The 22153-nt window shown below is 39.7% G+C and overlaps 3 protein-coding genes across 6 annotated transcripts in view; 2 read left to right on the forward strand and 1 right to left on the reverse strand.

Annotated features, from left to right (window-relative positions):
- Positions 1–5045, forward strand: part of LOC146403363 (uncharacterized) — a 7425-nt gene extending 2380 nt beyond the window's left edge. Inside the window, exon 2 of the mRNA XM_084956508.1 lies at positions 4863–5045. Coding sequence (XP_084812634.1) covers positions 4863–5045 — 183 coding nt within the window. The remainder of the gene's footprint in view (positions 1–4862) is intronic.
- MANSC4 (MANSC domain containing 4) overlaps positions 1–15306 on the forward strand; it is a 17317-nt gene extending 2011 nt beyond the window's left edge. The window contains exons 2-5 of one of the 3 annotated variants that reach the window (XM_084956504.1): positions 2965–3541; positions 4790–5404; positions 8515–8649; positions 12315–15306. In XM_084956504.1, coding sequence (XP_084812630.1) covers positions 5176–5404; positions 8515–8649; positions 12315–12985 — 1035 coding nt within the window. In that variant the 5' untranslated portion in view covers positions 2965–3541; positions 4790–5175 and the 3' untranslated portion in view covers positions 12986–15306. Of the gene's footprint in view, positions 1–2964; positions 3542–4789; positions 5405–8514; positions 8650–12314 lie in introns of those variants that run through there. The other 2 variants (XM_084956506.1, XM_003126417.5) reach the window with 2 other exon arrangements.
- A 1240-nt stretch (positions 15307–16546) lies between these two features.
- Positions 16547–22153, reverse strand: part of MRPS35 (mitochondrial ribosomal protein S35) — a 49672-nt gene continuing 44065 nt past the window's right edge. The window contains exon 8 of one of the 2 annotated variants that reach the window (XR_014845255.1): positions 16547–17681. Coding sequence is in view for 1 of the 2 variants with exons in the window: in NM_001244927.1 (NP_001231856.1) it covers positions 17412–17681 (270 nt within the window). In the remaining variant the exon portion in view is untranslated. 2 annotated transcript variants of the gene reach the window in all.

Consider the following 22153-nt stretch of genomic DNA (forward strand, 5'->3'; position numbering starts at 1 on the left):
TCAGCTTGACAATACTGGGCAATGGTCCAGTACGCTTTTGGGCCCCCTGACATGATAATAAAGTCATTTAGAACTGGAAGCTGCTTAAAGATCAAATCATTTTCATAACTCATAAAGTAAGTTTTCTGTTAAGGGAGAAATGCAAAGTCAAAGCAACATAGACATAAATAACTCCTTATTTACAAAAGACCTAAAATTATTTTTCAGCTTCATGAAAATGTTGCTTGTCTGTAATGTATACTCATAGATCTGTTATTGACTGATTGGTGAATAATAAAGACTGGCCTTTATGGTACTGTGATTCACTTCAAACACTTACATCATGATCTGTTATATGAAAGACAAAAGTAATGGTCAAACACAGAGTTAGGCTATTTCTTTAAGAATTATGGAAAATAAGAGTTCCTATTGTGGCTCAGCAGGAACCCGACATAGTGTCTGTGAAGATGGGGGTTCGATCCCTGGCCTCTATCAGTGGATTAAGGATCGATCCAGCAGCAAGCTGTGGCATAGGTCACAGATGGGGCTTAGATCTGGCGTTGCTGTGGCTGTTGCGTAGGCCAGCAGCTGCAGCTCCAATTGGACCCCTAGCCCAGGAACTCCCATATGCCACATGTGCAGCCTTTTAAACAGAAAAAAAGAGGAGTTCCCGTTGTGCCTCAGTGGTTAACGAATCCAACTAGGAACCCTGAGGTTGCGGGTTTGATCCCCGGCCTTGCTCAGTGAGTTAAGGATCCGGCGTTGCCGTGAGCTGTGGTGTAGATCATAGTCTCGGCTCGGATCCCAAGTTGCTGTGGCTCTTGGCATAAGCTGGCAGCTACAGCTCCGATTAGACCCCTAGCCTGGGAACCTCCATATGCCGAGGGAGCGGCCCTAAAAGGACAAAAAAGACAAAAAAAAAAAAAAAAAAGGAATTATGGAAAATACACCTTTTGAGCTAGAATGGAAAAAAATCAAAGTACAAGATGTTTATCACAATGTTTCTTTGAATAATAAAAAAATTGAAACAATGTATAATAGTAGTAGCTAACATTTATTGAATGCTTTTTATATGTTATGCATTGTAGTAAGTGCTTTATATGGATTACAATCTATTTAATACTCCAAGGAAGTTGAGGTTGCAGAGTAAATTTTGGTACATAAGTAGAATGAAATACCATAGAACTGTTAAACTTTGGATGTAGAGCTTTCTTTAGAAACACTAAATATGATTTTATACTGAAATTTTTTAAAAGTTTCTAGAACAGTATGAATCCATTTTTGTAAAGTTGTATCTGTGTATCAATTTTTTTATCACCGTGTCTAGAAGGATGTTTACCAAAATGTTAAGGTTGTAAGATCTTGAATGATTACTATTTCTTTTTGTACTTTTCTGCATGGTTTGGGTTTTTATTTTTATTTACTTATTTATTTATTTTTTTCTCTTTTTGTCTTTTCTGTGGGCGCTCCTGTGGTATATGGAGGTTCCCAGGCTAGGGGTCTAATCGGAGCTCTAGCTACTGGCCTACACCACCGCTCAAGGCAACTCCAGATCCTTAACCCACTGAGCAAGGTCAGGAATCGAACCCACAACCTCATGGTTCCTAGTCGGATTCGTTAACCACTGAACCACAACAGGAACTCCTGGTTTGGGTTTTTAAAGTGAATGTATATCAATTTAACAAAAGCAAAACATTTTAAGAAAAGTTAATGGCATATCCAATTTCTTAGGCCCCATTTTAAAAACAATTTCCACCAATTTTATGAACTGATGAAATGAAAATGTTAAGTAAATAATACAATTAGCATGTTAAAATAAGGATGGACCAGAGCAGCGGGTTAAGGATCTGGTGCGGTCACTACTGTGGCTGAGGTTCTATCCCTGGCCAGGGGACTTCTGCATGCCAAGGGCTTGCAGCCAAAAAAAATTTATAAATTACAATCAAATAAGGATAGAATATTGATTGTTTTTCAAATGTCTTTTGAATTTACAAAATCCATGCTATTACTTCACTACCACTTAAAAATTGTTTATCTCTATTTTTTTTATCCCTCCACTGTTTCTTTAAAAACTGTTTCTTTTTTCGTTTTTTAATCAGCAAAGCTGAAATATCTTGTTTTCATTAAATCATCCAGGGCAGTTTAAATGGTTTTTGCGTTTTTTGTTTTTTGTTTTTTGTTTTTGTTTTTGTCTTTTTAGGGCCGCACCTGTGGCATATGGAGGTTCCCAGGCTGCAGGTTGAATTGGAATTACAGCTGCCAGCCTACACCACAGCCACAGCAACACCAGATCCTTAACCCACTGAGCGAGGCCAGGGATCGAACCTTCAACCTTATGGTTCCTACCTAGTTGGATTCATTTCCGCGGCACCACGATGGAAACTCCTAAATGAGTTTAAAGTAGCACAGTCTTTTAAATGATTCTATTTAATTCAGCTTGAACATCTTCCCATAGGCAAAACTTTCATTTATTTCAATCATCTATTTCAGTGTTTTCCAAACATCTAAGGAGATCACCTGAGACACTTTTTATAAAAAATCAGAATTCTGGGAGTTCTGTTATGGCTCAGAGGGTTAGGAATCCAACTAGCACCCACGAGGATGATGGTTTGATCCCTGGCCTCGTTCGGTGGGTTAAGGATCCAGCACTGCTGTGGCTGTCGAGTAGGCCAGCAGCTGAAGCTTCAATTCAACTCCTAGCCCAGGAACTTCCATAGGCTTCAGGTGTGGACCTTAAAAAAAAAAAAAAAAAAAAATCAGAATTCCGGTTCCCACACCAGTACCTCTGAATCAGGCTCTTGAGGAGCTACTTCTGGTCCACATATCTCAGTTCCTTGTAGTTTCTTCCCTCTGCCCCTGCAGTCCAGTTTTTAATATCTCCTTTTCAAAATACTTGGCTCCTAGAAGTTACCTATTTCCAGGCTCAATGTTTATTAGTCACCCCAAAATTTGTTTTAAATTTTTTTTTTTTTTTTTTTTTTTTAGGGATGCACCCACAGCATGTGAAGATTCCCAGGCTAGGGGTCAAATTGGAGCTGTAGCCTCTGGCCTATGCCACAGCCACAGAAACACCAGATCCTTAATCCACTGAACAAGGCTAGGGATCAAACCTGCGTCCTCATGGATACTAGCCAGGTTTGTTTTCTGCTGAGCCATGACAAGAACTCCTTTTTTTTAAATTTTTAAATCCTGCATTTACACTGGATCTTGTAGATTCTTTCTACAGCAACTTTGATGGCCTCTTGACCGTCATCTGACAGCAAAGGCATTAAACAACTGAGGATTGTTCCATTATCCCCGCAGGGAACACGAGAACGTCAAGGAATTATATATCACACAAAAGACACCACAGTTAAAGAGACTGAAAGATTTGGAGGTTAAAAGGTTAGAAAGTTGACTTTCCAGTTTATGTCCCCAGGGCATGAACTGATCAAAATAGCTATGAAACCTCATGGAAAAACAGGGAGTACTCTTTTGTTCCTCACCTGACTCTTGTTTTGCCTTGAGGAAACCTCTCTTCCTTCTTTTCTTGGTACAGCTGTAATGGTCGCATTGTGTGTAGGTAAGCAACCGAAACTCACTTTCTAAGAGAATTTTTATGTGAATAAAATATTATCATTTTTAGTGCACTTTATGTGGCCTATGCAAGGTTGGGAGTTAGTCCGTATACTTTTGCTCAGAAGAAAGTGAAATGTTTGTTTTTAAAGTTATTCGGTCTTTCGAATATCACCCTCTTTATTATCAATTATTAATACGTTATGTTTCTAAAAACAAAAGATAAGAAAATCAAACTATTATTAGGAGACAGGTGGAGAGATGAAAAGTTCAAACAATGTTAACATTTCTGTGTCAAGTGAGTGAATGTGTAAAAATGTTTGAGAGACACAGATCACAGGAGAGAAAAATTTCATTTTTTTTAAAGAGCTGTACAGAACTTTTATGACCCAAACTAATCACCACTAATGCTTTGTATACAAAAGGATACACAAAAGCAAGAGTTCTATGCTTTGAACTAATTTCATCTTGGGTATTATAGGATATGGAACACACAATCTTCACAAAAGAGGCCATTTTCACTGCCTTTCATATATTTTCAAATGTTTTGGCATTGCAGTAGAAGTAACTTCATTAATATTTGGAAATTTAAAACTATTTCCCTAGTGCACATTTCTTGCAACTACATCTGCTTCAGAGATGCTCTGCCTTTATGTGTTTTTCACAAAGAAGCCTTCTTTGAAACTTGAAAACATAGATTTCAGAAAACAGATTAAGCAGCCCCCAAGTTGAACTTCTTCACAATTTTCAATTACGCTTTTTATTCTTAATTGAACAAAATATACTTTAAGGGATGTTGTATCTACATTATAAGGATATTCTTTTGTCTGGATCTTTTCTTTTTTAAAAAAGCTTGCGGCTGGCCTTTGCAAAAAATGATTGACCCCAAGAAGTGACCAGGATTTGTGTTCAAAGTTTTCAAAATCACTGCAAAATTTAAACTTTTAGTTTTTATTTCATTCTCAGTTTTCGTTTACTTTCCAGAATTTTTTTTTTTTTTTTTTTTTTTTTTTTTTTTTTTTTTTTTGGTAAAACGAAAAATTTAAACCCATGCTCAAACTAGTTTTCTTGTGAACCTGAATACCAGAACTTCGATTTAAAGGGGGAAAAAAAAGCAGATTGAAAAAAAAATATTTGCAGTCACAAGTTTCTTTAAAAACTTACAGAAGCACACTGACAAAATGATGTTTTGTTTCTGGTGAAATGGATCTTTCCTTTATCTGACATCAAGCGACTAAATTATTGTTTTCCTCAGAAAGGCTCTCGGCTAGGATTTCGACTTGTCTTTATATTTACTCAGAAAAAGGTGTCTGTGACTTTACTTTCAGAGAAGAAAAGCAGAGGAGAGAATCTACGTCTTCAAGAGGCTAAGGGACACAGTATTGAAATGTCCTGGAGAGTGTTCAGAATTAACGCCAGCAAGTCAGATGTTCACTCAGGGCACAAGTGGTAAGAAACACAAGAAAAATCAACGTGCAGTCCAAGAGCTGCTTCATTTTTCTAGAAAGTGACCCTCCAGGAAAGTTCCAGGAAAGTCTCCCTTGGCAACAGCCCTGAGGTTCCAGAAACTGTTCTAAACCCTGATGGTCAGCTCCAGCGTCTGTTTGTCATCGCTTCTTTCCGAGTCTTGATTCCAGGGAAATGTGTGTGGCGGTCCTGGCAACAGACGTGTTTTTGCTCCTCAGCATGGGGTGGACCACGGACTCTCTCTGCTCACCCACCATGTTTTACAGAGACTGCTGGATCCGTCGCTTCCCTGGTCTTCTAATTGACCTGGAGGAGTCTCAGAAGCTGGGGGCCCAGTTCTTGAAGTATTATTCCGAAAGCACTGGTAGGAGGTGCAGTCAGAGCTGCTGTCTTCGGAAGGACGGTAAGCGTTCATGACACGCCTGAGCAAACCATCAGGGGGACCTTCCAAAGTGAAGATCTGAGAAAGGAGTCCTCAACAGAGGGCCCAGTGAAGGGGTGACAAGGACTAGGGAGAATGCCCTGGGATGAGGGAGGGGGCAGAGAGGGAGAGACATTGAGACTGATTTTGCAGTTGGAGCCAGTGCAGGCTCGCTTTACAAATCTTGTCATGACCCGGGAGGCTATGGACCTACAGGTAAGAGAACCTCTTTTCTTCACTATGGAAGATATTTCCTTGAAGGCCGATGAACAATATTTCTGTAGCCCAGAATATAGCATATATATTTTAAAATATTTATAATAATTTCCTCTTCAAAGTTCTTTTGGTAATATTGATGTCCTATCACACTTTTGAAATGTGCTTGCTTGGGCTGACCAAATGTGAGATGTATTGCACAGGAATTTTGATGTTGATTCATAAATAGGAAGGTATATGTCTAACAGAAAAAGAAAGGAGGAGTTCCCATTGTGGCTCAGCAGCTAACGAATCTGACTAGCATCCACAAGGATGCAGGTCTGATCCCTCGCATCACTCAGTGGGTTAAGGATCCAGCATTGCCATGAGCTGTGGTGTAGGTCGCAGACACAGCTCGGATCCTGTGTTGCTGTGGCTGCAGCTCCCATCTGCCCCCTACCCTGGGAACCTCCATATGCCTCAGGTATGGGCCTAAAAAGAGAAAAAGAAAAAAAAAGGCGGGGGGGAAGGAAGGGAGAGAAGGGAGGGAGGAAGGAAGGAAGAAAGGAAGAAAGAAAAAGGAGGGAGGGAGGAAGGGAGGGAAGGATTTAAAAAATATCCCAACAGATTTTTTTGGGGGAGGCTGAAATCAGATTTAAATAGCGTTCATATAACATGATCAAGGCCTGTAATTGGGAAAACAATTTCATTGTTAGAGAATTTCAAGTTACATTTGTCTAAAGACTTTATTTTTCATTTGTCCATGATTTGACAGCTCCTTGGACAGAAACAACAAAAGCAACACAACACTGTAAAATACTTCTCTTGTTGTTCCGCACTTTCTTCCTGTGGCTTGATACCAACACTGCCAATGCCTCCTGTGCACTTATCCATGTAAGATTTCTGAGATGCGCACTGGAGTTCTTTGGAGAGTCTAAACTGACAAGAGACTGCAGTGTGAGAAGCTGTCACAGGTTAAGCCCTCAAAAGTTGATCGGGCACAGAAGAGAGCAATTAATTTATTAAAGGGAAGTTTTTGAAAAAAGCAGCAAATCTAGCTGCTTCTAACCTCACCAGCCTTCACTGAGAGATGCGTAGGGGTGGGGTGATACATTTTCAGCATTTTCCCTGGTATGAATTTACCTGACTTTCCATAGCAAGGGAGCTGTGACCTCTGGACTTGAGGGTTATTATAAGCATCCAGTAGAACTCTATGATTGTGGGGCCTCTGTGGCTTCCAAGTCATAGCTTTCCTTCTCCAGAAGAGGTGGCACAGATATGCATTCTGGTTTTCCCCTAGAAGCCAGAACTTTAAAATGCCCCAATCCCAAGAAAAAATAAAATAAAATAAAATAAAATAAATAAAATGCTCCAATCCTGCAATAGCTACCCTGCTGAGAGCTGGGACTGTACATGAAGAATGTTAAAACATCTTTAAAAATTGCTCCCTACAGGAGTTCCCTGTTGGCCTGGTGTTGTCACTGCTGTGGTGTAGGTTCGATACCTGGCCTGGGAACTTAACGTATGTTGCAGTTGGGTGTAGCCAAAAAAAAAATAAATAAATAAAATCCATCTTTAAAAAAATGGTATATATAAAAATATTATTTAATAATATATTAAATATATCTTAATTATAATATACTATTATACATTATAGTATAGTATACACATTGTTTAATATTTATTATTAAATATTATTTATAAATTTATAATTTTATATATAAATTGCTCCCTATGGTATCAACTACTTTCTTAGAATTTGAGATATCTAAATTGGATATTTTTTCTTCCTTTTTCCTTAAACTTTACAGCACAATTCTCAGAGAAAGTATTTGTCATCTATAATATTCTAAAAAGGTATTATTAATTGACTTTTGTCCTATTCTTTCTCCTTCTGGAAAAATAGAGTGTCTCAGTAGTGGGAGAGATGTAACCCCTGCAGTTAACCTTACATAGAAGCAGGGCAGGTTCTACAACAATTCCACAGCAGCTGCAGGCGCACTCTGAGGTCCGGTAATCATACACTCTCCTTCTGGAATCTCATTTATTAAAGCAGCTGATACCTTTGGGACAATGAATATATCTCATCGCATGGTTGCTACTATGCTGCAGCAGGAGGAAAACCTTAGGGAGGACAGACTGAAGATATGCATTCAACAAATCCAACTTAAGGTTTTTCCAGAAATAACACACAACATGTTGTAAGGAGCAAATCTACTTAGAAAAAGCGAGCCAGCTTGAGCCAGTGATGGGACCCCTTCCCTCTAGAATTCCAAATGCCAACACCCTTGTCGTCTACCCCCTTCCTTTTTGAATGACACTAATTGGCTTTGCATTGGACGAAGCTTTGCAGCGTGGGGCTAGCACACACCCGCAGTCAGGGTCAAGGTGATGTTCACCCAACCTGCTGCCTTTACAGCATCTGGGCTTCTCCCAACAATGTGGTTATTGCCGTTTTTGCCCTTTCCATCACTCCCCCTTCTGTTATGGCACTTATCCATTTATTTCTCTCTTTCTCTGGTGAATTCCACTACCATTCTGAGAGGGTATAGCACCTAGAAATCTGACATATATAAATCCCCAGAGGTTTTTGCAGCCAATTGAATTTTCTCCAAACTTAAAATATTAGGATTATTAAATGATTCCAGGTAATCCTGTGTAGCATGGACTGTATCAAAAATTACTGAGAGAAAACCAGTAGATATTTTCTGTTGAAGAGGCATTTTCCCATATTAACAGAAACAGTTACTGTGGCTCATAATGTTCCATAAAATGTCTGAACACAAGCCCTGCAGTGTACTGTTAATCCAGGGTTCCTGAAAGAAATGCAAGCTGCTCAGAGCTCATCAGCTGCAGAAATCAAGACCATCTGCAGATGTACTTTGTTTCCTTTTCAGTGTCCTGTAACTTGGCTGTCTTCTTCCATGACCCTGTTCATGACAATGTCAATTGCCTCCATGTCCACTGCCCAACCCTGGAGAGCTGCATATTGGAACCCGGAACCAATGCCATTTTATACAACATAACAGACGGTAATGATCTATCTACTTTGCACATATTTTGAAGAATGTCAGTAATATTTTATAACTTATATTTATATAACCTAGAAGTTGGCTGGCATGTATAAATCTCTAAATCATTACTTTCCAGTGAACTTTATCTGGAAAAGTTTGGGGCTTCCAGGGCAGAAAACAAAAAGGAAATCCCCTTTAGTTTGGCATGTTTAGTGATGATGAGCTCATCCCAGATAACAAATCATGTGTGATTGAACAAGAGTTTAAACATTTTATTTCATTTATCCCAAGAGTCAAAGTACTGCCAAATACCCATTTGGCTCTTGCCAAATACCTAAGAGCCAAAATAGGTATTTCTAGAATAGTGGTTAAGGATACCACTAGGCAGTAAAGAAAATGCTAAATGTCAGTTTTGAAGTCTGCTGACACCATATACAAGGATTCTACAAAAATGGATGTCAAGGACAGAAAATACACTTAACGGCCATACATTAGTGCCCAAGATAATCAGTATATGTTACCTTGGAAAACACATATTTAAGAGTCCTTTGCCCATGTATATAAGCTCAAGATACAAATCTGTAAACATCAAAGAAGAGATTTTTGCCACTACAACACAGAGGAGGTAAGTTTCTTTCTCCATCTGGATTTACTAAACACATAATGCTCTAGGCTGTGCTCAGTGTTGCAGGAGATGCCAGCCCAACCTCTGCCCTCAAGTTCCTTCTAATCTAGTTGATGTGACAAGTCTTACCACTAGGGTAAGTCATGTAACTAAATACAAAAATGTGTGATGCTACCTCAAATACAAAGGCTCGAAAGAAGAGTTGGGGTGGACCACAGAAATTTCCATTATTTGGAGGAGGCTTCGTGGAAGAGTCCGGGAAGAAGCAAGATAAGCTTTGTATCTCAACTTGGAAGAAAGAACACTGATGTGGCTGCAATAGGAGCACACGTGGGCTGCCGTGGAAATATGGGTGAGAAAGGGTAGGACCGGTAACAAAAGGACAGGGTAGAGTTTTGGTTTGGCTTTGTCAGCAATATGGAACCAGGAGTTCCTGCTGTAGCACAATGGGTTAAGAACCTGACTGCAGTAGCTCAGGTTGGTGTGGAGGATCGGGTTTGATTCCCAGCCTGGTGCAGTGGGTTAAAGGATCTGGCATTGCTGAAGCACGGTGTAGATCACAGCTGTGGTTTGGATTCCATCCCTGGCCTGGGAACCTCCATATGCCACAGGTGGGCCATTAAAATAAAAAAAAAAAAAAAAAAAAAGGAAAATATAAAAAGAAAAAAGAAATATGGAACCAGCAAAGATATTTAATGAGTAAATGCAATCATTAAAGTGATGTGTGGTTATCTCAGTCCAGGAAAATCATATGCAGGATGCAGATTAGAAAATGCAGTCAGGAGATCCCATCGTGGTGCAGTGGTTAACGAATCCGACTAGGAACCATGAGGTTGCGGATTCGGTCCCTGCCCTTGCTCAGTGGGTTAATGATCTGGCGTTGCCATGAGCTGTGGTGTAGGTTGCAGACACGGCTCGGATCCCGCGTTGCTGTGGCTCTGGCGTAGGCCGGTGGCTACAGCTCCGATTGGACCCCTAGCCTGGGAACCTCCATATGCCGCAGGGGCGGCCCAAGAAATAGCAAAAAGACAAAAAAAAAAAAAAAAAGAAAAGAAAATGCAGTCAGGGAAACATGACATCTAGACATGGTGATTGTAGATGCAATGAAGAGGAAGGATGCATATCAGCATACTGGGAAGGGGCTGGATAGCACCTAGTTACTATTCGGATAAAGAAAAAGGAGTTCCCTCTGTGACACAGCAGGTTAAAGATCCAGCATTGTCTCTGGGGCAGCCTATGTCGCTGCAGAGGTGCAGGTTCATTTCCTGGCCCAGTGTAGTGGGTCAGGGATCCTGTGTTGCCACAGCTGTGGTGTGGGTCACAGTTGTGGCTCAGACTCAGACCCTCACCCAGGAACTTCCATATGCCACGGTGTGGCCAAAAAAAAAAAAAAAAAAAAAAAGAGAGAGAGAGAGAACAGAGGAGCAGAGAGAGGAGTCAAAAATCCCTTAGCCATGCAGAGTCCAGCAATGGGTGATAGAAGTATGATGATGCCACTGAACAAGACAAGGAGGAGGGCAAAAGGTTGGTTTTGAGAATGTCAGTGGTGATGTGAGATGTTTAGATAGGAACCTCCAGTAAAGCACAGGAGAAATGAGATCAGAGCTCAAGAAAGAGGAAAAATATCGAGGATGTGGATTTCAGGGCCATCAATGTAGTGGATGACAGCTGATGAAGATAACCTCTTTTGTGGGGGAGGTGGTATGGGATGAAGAGAAGTACAGCAGAAAACAAGGATTAAAGATCGCAGAAACAACCCAACCAGTTAGGACCAAGAAGAGAACCAGCAAAAGAATGAAGAAACAAAAGGCAGAGGGATGGAGGTAATGTGTCAAAGGAATCTGGGGTCCAGGGAGTCACGTGGTGAAGAATTCAAGGAGAGGATGGCCATCAGGATCGAGGACAGGAGAAGCCAAAGTAGTGAGAAGCAGAATTTTGGCAGAAAAGTGAGGATGGAAACAAGATGGCAGAAGGCACTAAACGAAGTCAGAAAGGAAATGAAGGAAGTGGATGTTGGTTTGTTGAGGCGGGTGGGAGGAAGAGAGAGTGTGTAAGAGAGACTGAAAGGGAAACAGTGTGATTGGCATCAGGGACCACTGGGAAGCTGTTGAGTGTTTTTGAAGCCAGAGAGAAAGAAGTTAATTTATAAGAAGACCCTCAGTTAGTTTACAATGAAGACCCTCAGGCACTGGAAAGGGGTGCAATTTAAGGCTTTGGGAACAATTTTGAACACGGTTACACTTCTCAGGCCCCATTTTAACTTTAAGATGTTAGAGTAGCAAATGGTTACTTTTTCTGCAGCTCCTGCCCCAAAGCTGTGATTGTTGATTGTTGTGCAAAAACCCTGGCAGACACAAAGTTTTCTCTGTGATGTAGCCAAATTCATTCACAACAGAAAGTGTCTTAGGAAGTTAAGATAGATTCAAATGTGGCCAGTATGTTTCTAAGCCTTTTAGAGGTGTGCAGGGGTGGAACCTGAAATTAGTTTATTAGTTCAATTATTCATAGTGGCAAAACCCAAGACTTCTCCAAGAAGTACTTTAAAGTCTTCTCTCTCATTCTCTTTTTTTAGGGAGAGGGGGGCTGCACCTGAGGCATATGGAGGTTCCCAGGCTTAGAGGTTGAACTGGAGCTGTAGCTGCTGGCCTACACCACAGCCACAGCAATACCAGATCTGAGCCACGTCTGCAACCTACAACACAGCTCACTGCAATGCCAGATCTTTAAGCCACTGAGCAAGGCTAGAGATCATCCTCATGGAAACTCCTAGAGTTTGTTACTGCTGAGCCACAATGGAACTCCCTAAAGTCCTCTCCTTTAATTAAAAGCTTAGGAGTTCTCACTGTTGTGCAATGGGATCAGTGGCATCTGGGGCACTGGGACTCAAGTTCTATCTTAGGCCTTGCACAGTGGGTTAAAGAATACAGCACTGCCACAGCTGCAGCAGAGGTTGCAACTGTGGCTCAGATCTGATCCCTGGCCCAGGAACTCCATAGGCCAAGAGGTGGCCAAAAAAGAAAAAAAAATTTTTTTAAATGATGCCTTATCTATCTTTCAGGTATAGATCCAGATTTGCTTGTTTTTGAACAGTCACTGCCCACATATCTAAATACTCGTTCTTCATCTAATACACGGGAGAGACTAAGAATTCTAAAAGCTATGAATTTAGATAAACAACAACCAACCATGATAAATCAAATGCTACGGTCAATAGAGGCGCCATCATCAACTGCACATCAAGATTTTGTTGCAACCACAAATACTAGGTATTCCAAGGAATTAACCACAGACTCTTGGGCAAGATTCATTTTCCTGAATGACTCCATTAGCACAAAGGTAAATATGGTGTCACCCAGTACTGATTTCATCAACAACCCTGATAACAAGACTCTTTCTCCTTTCTTTGTGCCTGTAGACACAAAACTTTCTCATATGCCTATTCCATCCCAACTCAACAGTAGCAAACAGTTACTGAACAAAACCAAAGGTTACAACAGCAGAAACCATACATCTGAGAGTGAAGACATAGCACCTGATCCGGCATCTGCGACGTCAAAGACCTGGCTGGTTCCTGTGGCCCTTTGCACCTCTGTCATCTTTCTCTGCTGTTGTGGAGTCATCCTGGCATCTGGATGCTATCGAAAGCAGCAGGGCCAGTATAAACCAGGACAGAGAAAGTCAGGTTCCAGGCAAATGAAAAAATGCACCCTTCTGAAGGAGCGCTCTTAATGGTAAAAGATGTGAGCACTATAAGCTTTCAAGAGTATCATTTTTAGTTTTCTGTAAGACAAGGGCAGTTTAGTTAAAAAAACAACAAAACGCAACAGATGCCCTTTCATACTAATTTCTAAAAAACGCCAATGTTTGATCGGCATAACTGCTTTTCTGATTATTTCCTTTTTTTGGGGAATAGTATATCTTCTGTCAAAGTTCCAAAATTCTGACCTCTGCAGTTACTTAGCACCATGTACAAGATACAGTTCTAAGTGCCGAACACGTATTGTTGAGTCCTTACACAACCCTGTGAGTTCGGTATGCTGTTATTTTCACATCTTACAGATGAACAAACTGAGAAGAGAGGCTAAGTATCTTGCCTAAAGTCACATAGCTAGTATGTAGCAAAGCCAGATTTAACAGGAAATGAATGGCTCCAGTCTATGCTCAAAATCACTGTTGGACTAAAAGCCTCTATTTTGCCAATGAGTATGGAGAAAAGATACAGGGAGGAAGATACCATAACATCATATTTGCCTCCCATCAAGGTCAAATTACTCTCACATGTGTTAAGGACATCTTTTAGTGGTTTGAGCAAAAAAGCACTGTAAATGAATACAGGTACTGACCTGTGAGCAAAAACTTCCTGATTTTTATATAGTTTTCTGTTTGATTAATCTTTCTTAATCCTAATCCATCATCTTCATTTTCTAAAACTGACATGCTCTCAATGATTATGGCACTGAGATCTTTGAGTTTACCCTTGACTTTTTTTTTTTTTTTGTCTTTTTGCTATTTCTTTGGGCCGCTCCCTCGGCATATGGAGGTTCCAGGCTAGGGGTCGAATCAGAGCTGTAGCCACTGGCCTACACCAGAGCCACAGCAATGTGGGATCTGAGCCACGTCTGCAACCTACACCACAGCTCACGGCAACGCCGGATCGTTAACCCACTGAGCAAGGGCAGGGACCGAACCCACAACCTCATGGTTCCTAGTCGGATTCGTTAACCACTGCACCATGACGGGAACACCTACCCTTGACTTCTGTTGAATAAATCTTAGGAGTTTTAGTTTACATCCCCTCAGTTGTATAAACTATTTTCCCAGGTGCAAATATTAGCTATAGGTATTTCAGCTCTGTCCACTTCTTACACCAGACTCAACCCCTCTTCCTGAGTCATATACTCTGACTCTTAAGTGTAGAAAACTAAAATTCAAGTCTCTAATGATCTTAAAACTGTAGGCCCTTAATCTTATCCCTGAAAATATTTTTTAACCTGAGAACAGATATTAAAAGACAGCCATTAAACATAATAAAGAGGAAATCCTATTTATAAGATTAATAAAATAGTAGTTCCCTCAGAGTATTAACCACAAATGAAAGTCTGAATTTAAAAAATTTAATCACTTTACCTTAATTTGCTATTCCTAGTAAGTATCATAAATTTTATCAATTTCTTTCTTAATTCATTAGGAAAAAACATGCAACCTAGGGGAGATATCAAGACTTAAATTATCCTAAAATGATATTTAAATTATTCAGGAAGCAATCTTTAAAATTTGTATATACATTCTTTTAAAAGATTATTTACTTTTCTTTTAAATATACACAACTCGTTTAAGAGTTTCCCAACAAACTAGGGCTGCCAAAACAAAGGGGGTGTTTCTTCTTTCTTAGGGTTTCTCAGAATTTTACTCATTCCCTAAAATTGATATTGTTTTATAGAAATGACCATAATTTGGGAAAAACATATTTGTAAGAAAAACAAACCCAAACTCTTCTTCTTCAACCTCTACCTTTGACCATCAGATAAGCTAAATAAACGTAAAGACTGTGGAGGTGACCTGAATAGTCAGCCAAGAAGCAAAAGCAATGATGTCCTTATTGGAAACCAAAGGGACCAAAGAGAACTTCTGAACAGAATTTAAAACTTTAAGAAACAAAGATCTCAGGGCCTAGTCAACAACTAAAGCTAAGGTTGTTATACCCATAATAGGAAATAACCATGATATCAAAGGCTTTCCAACACTGAAACTAGCCAGAGCTTTGGGAATAAAAACCTGTAATAGTTTGTTATTATGAGATATATAAGAATTTTGGAAAGAAAATATGCAAAGAGAAACTGAAGCACCCTACAATTAAGAAAATAGGTTTGATAAATTTCTTAGTTACCCATGTGATACGCAACTTCCGAGGTATGACATTAAGTTTGAAGTCAGAAGTGACTACGTATCAATAAGCAAAAAGTGTCCTGCAGAATCCTCATTATAAGTATGAATATTTGGTTCACTGTATATATTAGATCAATTAATAAAGGATAACAATCTAATGACAAGTAGTCCCTTTTGAGGCAGTTTTGTATTAATCTTACAGTTCTAAGATGTTGACATTAGGTGTCAATGCCACAGCCTCAGTCTTCAGGTCAGGTGCTTGGAGTCAGCCAAACTGCAAAGGTTAAAAGGGCACAGGCTTCTACAAGACCACCCTTACTTTTGACACCAACTGTGAGTTGAAGGGATTGGGGGGGGTGTCCCAAAACCGCTTGCAGGTTTGATAATTCCCTAGAGGAATTCACAGAACTGAATGAAAGCTGTTCGCCTCACAGTTATGGTTTATTACAGGGAAAGGATATGGATCAAAATTAGCTAAGGGAAGAAGCACCTAGGATGAAGTTCAGGAGGGTCCCAAACTCACAGCTTTTGGTGTCCTCTCCCCGTGGAAGCAGGAGGCATTACTCTCCCAGGACCTGTGTGTGACAATATGCCCAGAGGACTGCCAAGCAGGGAAGCTTACCTGAGCCTCAAAGTATTTATCAAGGCTCCATTATATAGGTATGATGGACTGATCAATCACCTGGGCAGTTGATCTCAGCTGCTAGCTGGCCTGAATGATTTATCAGGTGACTCAAGGCACCCCCACCCTAAACACCTGGTTGGTGCCCCCCCCCCCGCCCCCATCCCCACATGCCTAAGGCTATGGGATGTAGCCAACCCCACCCTAAAATCCACTGTGACTGACTCCTACCCTAAACAAAGACACCTCTATAACATATGAAAGATTACCTCCCAGAAGCTGAGGGTGGGCCTCTCTTGGGGCAAGGTCAAGATCTTTATTCCACCTGACTACTCATCTGCACAGTATTACTGCTACAGGATTGAGGACTTCTTACATGTTCCCAAATGACCATGGCTCCTCAGCTTCTACTGTTTGCAGTGTTTCCTTCAATCCTGTTTCTGTGTCTGAGTTTTCCTTAACTCTATAGGTCTCTAAGAAATATAACATTTCCATACATTTATGTATGTTTTAAATCTGACCTAAACATTTGGTTTTATCTACTTTGTGTTTTATTCACTATTTCCATCCAGTGGAATACAACATAATTCTCGTTCCTTTTTGTACTCAAGACCCTGCCGTTGTCCTTTATAACCCAAGGATTCTTGGACTTGCTAATACCAAATCATACCTTCAATTTATATGTTTTTGGGGCAATATTTTTAAATTCCTTTCAGCATTTCATATCCTCTAATTCTGTCAAGGAAAATAAGTTTTAGGCAAATAATAACCTCAATAATTCCTTTATTTTGATTTTAAATTAATCATTTATTGGTAACTTTCAAAGTGGTAAGAAATGACTTATAGAGATACTTAAAAATACTGAATTAACAGCTAAATTGAATGAAATGTTTCTTAGGGAAGTTAACATTGTGCCATTTACTCCAATTAAATTCAAGGCCCTTATACGCCATCTCTTTTCCGGGCTGTGGAAGTTCTAGCTGGAGCATCCAAAAAGACAAATACCAGGTAATCTCTATTTTCACTTTTCTGCAAGTTTGGGCTTGGAGAAGTGAGCAAAAGAATATGGGAAATTGGATGCTAAACAGAAGTGAGTCAACAAAAAGTGACCCCCCCCCACCCCGAGCCAAATAGAGGGATGGAACAAACCTTTTAGGTTAGAAAATACTGCCAACGACTTGTTTCTAATCAAAATCAGCATCTGCAAAAAACACATTAGGTAGATAGCAGTTATATAAACAAAACACTGAACTTTAGGGCACTGGGTTCTGGGCCTCGCTTCCTGTACAACCAAAATCACCATACAAAAGCAACCAATGGGTGCTAATTTGTGGAGAGAACAATGTAGCAGGTGACAAAATGATACTGTATATGTATGAATACTAAGGTTGTTAATGGCAGAAATAAAACCCAAATACTTTAGAACCAGAAGAAAGCAGAGAGATCTAATTAGTCTGATTGCCCCAGTGTATAAGTAAGAAAACTTCTGAATAATCACTGCTATAGTGCATTAGGATGAAAGAAATAATTTTAAACTCGGACGTAATAAGACAATGGTTTTTTAACATTTTCAACTTGATAGCAAATTAGATAATCATTACATATACATTATAAAATTAATAAATCAAGGCAATTTTCCTACACAGTTCACGCCAAATTTAATAGTCTCTTCACTGATTCTTTGTACTGAGAAAGGGTATTTTCATTGTCCCCCTCATTCTTAAGACTAACAACAGACTTTCTGTAATCTTCAACTTCTTTAGTACCAAGGAGCTCTTCTTTACTTAATTCTAGATTTTTCTCAGCAGCTTTAATTTGGAGAAGTGTTTCCAGGATGTTTTTCTCTGAGGTGCTGTTTTCCCAAATATACTCTTCCATGTCTGCTTCAGTCTTCTTTTTTTCCCATTCTTCAGTTTTCTGAAAGGAAAAAAAAAAAAAAAAAATGAGTTCTGAATTCTGAGGATTATTACTCAAAGACAAAGTCTGGCCAAAACTTGGCATGTACACAGTGCCTCACCTCCAGGACCCAGCACTGCTGTCAACAGCTTTGGGCTATGCGCTCTATTATGTGATTACACGTTAGTTACACCTCTCACTACTTCTGCCCACATAATTTCACTTTATCTGCCCTGCAAATTGCACTTATAAAGCAATACCATTTCCCCAAAGACAGAGAAAACTCACTCCATGCAGCTTTCTAGTCTCTAAACTCTACACATCGAACATTTCAAGTTTCTGAGGTTAAAAATAATGACAGCCGAAAAGAGACTGTATTTAGCTCTGTAACATGCCTGTGGAGATGACAGGGAAGACCATTACTATAATAAAATTTAAACTATAAAGTACGTTTGATTTTTTTTTTTAGTCACAATGACTTCATATATTCTGGAATTTTGTTTCGTTATTTTTCTGTTACTATAATGGAATATTTGTTACTACTTATTTTTTCTTACAAAAATTACCATGTTATTTTGGGGAACACTGGTAGGTCTTAGATTAATGTAATTCAGATTTATGATTTAAATGAAGATGAAACATTCTGTGAAAAAAATCAAGCAACACAGCTAATATGTAACATGCCCTGGTTTAGAGAAGTGCTGAGGACCAGCCACATTCTTTCCAAATTAACACGCAACAATGTTCTAGCCATGGGCTATTATGGAATGATCCATTAGCCTTACAACTTCTGAAGGTGGTAAAGCCCCCAAATTATAAAGTTTTTAAAGTATTAAAACTGAAGTGGATTTGTAAGGCTGTCAGAAATATTTTAACTCTGGAAACTCCTCTTGAAACAGACCTCAGCTGGAGCAGACAGAGCGCCAAGGCTCCTCAGAGCCAAGGAAGCACCAAGAAGGAGGCAAAGTTTTCACTCACGCTGCCCTCCTACTCCCACCCCCATTGCCCACGAAGAGAAAGGCACCAGGCATCTGACCCTCCAAGGATAAGGAGGAGCCCCACCAAAGGGAAACTAGCCACTGGGGATGACACTGCCTCAGCAAACCCCACCAGATCCCTAAAGCCCAGGGAGCTGCCCCCCCACCACAGAGACACACAAGAAGGAACTCTCCTTTAATCCTTCAAACTGTATGCCCTTTCAGGAGATACAAAGAGGATGCAGGGTGTTTCCTCAGATCCCAAATTCCTCAGATAAAGTAGGGTCTCAATACTCACAGCTCCCCTATGTCTGCCCCCACTCGCTACACTGAATTTATGTTTGAGGACAATGTCCAACTTATGTTCTATGAGAATCAACTCTGTACGAAGGGATGCTTTAGGCTTCACAGAGGGGCAGGGATAATGTGACGTAACTTCTTGTGCCCCAATCCCCACAGCCTTGTTGCAAATAACTTTGAACAGCCAAACTTTGAATCTGTACATTTTTAAAAAGTAAGTGACAAAATTACTCTATTTTTTACTGTAATATATGAAGGAATAAATGCCCGGTCCTTAAAAAAATAAATGTCTTAAATTAAATACATCATCAGACTTATCTACTCTTACCAATGCTTGAAATGTTCAAGACAACGTCATAGTTTCTTCATAATTCTAACTTACAAGGGAAGTATACTTAATTAAAGAGGTCAACACAAAGAAGATGTAAAGAAGTGGAAAGATATTCCATGTTCCTGGATTGGAAAAATCAATATTGTGAAAATGGCCATACTACCCAAAGCAATCTACAGATTCAATGCCATCCCTATCAAATTACCCATGACATTTTTCACAGAACTAGAACAAACAATCCAAACATTTATATGGAACCACAAAAGACCCAGAATTGCCAAAGCAATCCTGAGAAACAAAAACCAAGCAGGAGGCATAACTCTCCCAGACTTCAAGAAATACTACAAAGCCACAGTCATCAAAACAGTGTGGTACTGGTATCAAAACAGACAGACAGACCAATGGAACAGAATAGAGAACCCGGAAATAAACCGACACCTATGGTCAATTAATCTTTGACAAGGGAGGCAAGAACATAAAATAGGAAAAAGAAAGTCTATTCAGCAAGCATTGCTGGGAAACCTGGACAGCTGCATGCAAAGCAATGAAACTAGAACACACCCTCACACCATGCACAAAAATAAACTCAAAATGGCTGAAAGACTTAAATATACGACAGGACACCATCAAACTCCTAGAAGAAAACATAGGCAAAACACTCTCTGACATCAACATCATGAATATTTTCTCAGGTCAGTCTCCCAAAGCAATAGAAACGAGAGCAAAAATAAACCCATGGGACCTCATCAAACTGAAAAGCTTTTGCACAGCAAAGGAAACCCAAAAGAAAACAAAAAGACAACTTACAGAATGGGAGAAAATAGTTTCAAATGATGCAACTGACAAGGGCTTAATCTCTAGAATATATAAGCAACTTATACAACCCAACAGCAAAAATACCAATCAACCAATGGAAAAGTGGGGCTTAATCTCTAGAATATATAAGCAACTTAAACAACTCAACAGCAAAAAAACCAATCAGTCAATGGAAAAATGGGCAAAAGACCTGAATAGACATTTCTCCAAAGAAGATATACAGATGGCCAACAAACACATGAAAAAATGCTCAACATCGCTGATTATAAGAGAAATGCAACTCAAAACTACCATGAGATACCACCTCACACCAGTCAGAATGGCCATCATTAATAAATCCACAAATAACAAGTGCTGGAGGGGCTGTGGAGAAAAGGGAACCCTCCTGCACTGCTGGTGGGAATGTAAACTGGTACAGCCACTATGGAGAACAGTTTGGCGATACCTTAGAAATCTATACATAGAACTTCCATATGACCCCGCAATCCCACTCTTGGGCATCTATCCAGACAAAGCTCTACTTAAAAGAGACACATGCACCCGCATGTTCATTGCAGCACTATTCACAATAGCCAGGACATGGAAACAACCCAAATGTCCATCAACAGATGATTGGATTAGGAAGATGTGGTATATGTACACAATGGAATACTACTCAGCCATAAAAAAGGATGACATAATGCCATTTGCAGCAACATGGATGGAACTAGAGAATCTCATCCTGAGTGAAATGAGCCAGAAAGACAAAGACAAATACCATATGATATCACTTATAACTGGAATCTAATATCCAGCACAAATGAACATCTCCTCAGAAAAGAAAATCATGGACTTGGAGAAGAGACTTGTGGTTGCCTGATGGGAGGGGGAGGGAGTGGGAGGGATCGGGAGCTTGGGCTTATCAGACACAACCTAGAATAGATTTACAAGGAGATCCTGCTGAATAGCATTGAGAACTATGTCTAGATACTCATGTTGCAACAGAAGAAAGGGTGGGGGAAAAAATGTAATTGTAATGTATACATGTAAGGATAACCTGACCCCCTTGTTGTACAGTGGGAAAATAAAAAAAAAAAAAAAAAAAAAAAAAAGAGGTCAACAAATACAAGCAATTAAGAGCTTTAATGTTTAAAAAATTATGTTTTACTTAGGTTTATCTAGATTTTCTTAACTGGTCTGAAATAGATGTGTAAACAGAGGAGATAATGAAAGCAAATCCACTAACAATTTTCAACATTTAAAAATCTCTCCCTTGGTGATCCCGTTGTGGCTCAGTGGAAATGAATCTGACTAGCATCCATGAGGACGCAGGTTTGGTCCCTGGCCTCGAACAGTGGGTTAAGGATCTGGCATTGCAGTCTGCTGTGGCGTAGGTCGTAGACGTAGCTCTGATCCTGTGTTGCTGTGACTCTGGTGTAGGCCTGCAGCCACAGCTCCGATTTGACCCCTAGCCTGGGAACTGCCATATGCCTCAGATGTAGCCCTAAACAAACAAACCAACCAACCAACCTTCCCCTTATATTTGGTATGTACAATTCTATGTTGGTCTGCCAAGGTGTGTGTATGGGTGTGTCATGATGCTGATTTCCTAGGCACTAGCCACACGCAACCTCTTCCTTCACTTACAAAGAATTTTCTGTGTGCAATGACATGAAAAAGGTTGGGAAATCCTCAACTACAGGATAATGTACATGTACATTTACTGCTGTTCTAAATAGTCCATTGGTAAGGAAAAGTCACTACATTCTATAATAAGTATGGTTTCTGACTAACCCTATACAGATTCAACGCAGCTCTGGGCTTCAGCTGCAAGCGAAACAAAAATCACGTTTCTCATATACTCTACCTTTGGGATCCAAATTATGCACAAGATTATAAAACTGAATACTTACTGTATACCAGGTACCTCAAGTCCGTATATGCATATATTATTTAATATAATTCCTATTAAGACCTATTGGATTAGATCTTATATTTCTACAGATAAAAAAACTAAATATTACAGAAGTTAAATATAGGGCCACAGTCACCTAGGAATGTTACCAGAATTTTTTGTATTTTAACTTAGA

The sequence above is a fragment of the Sus scrofa genome, chromosome 5 (genome assembly GCF_054392235.1).
Source record: "Sus scrofa isolate SSC_HxYL_T2T_F1_AM1 chromosome 5, Sscrofa_HxYL_maternal_Yorkshire_Landrace_v2.0, whole genome shotgun sequence".
In the NCBI taxonomy this organism is placed as follows: Eukaryota; Metazoa; Chordata; class Mammalia; order Artiodactyla; family Suidae; genus Sus; species Sus scrofa.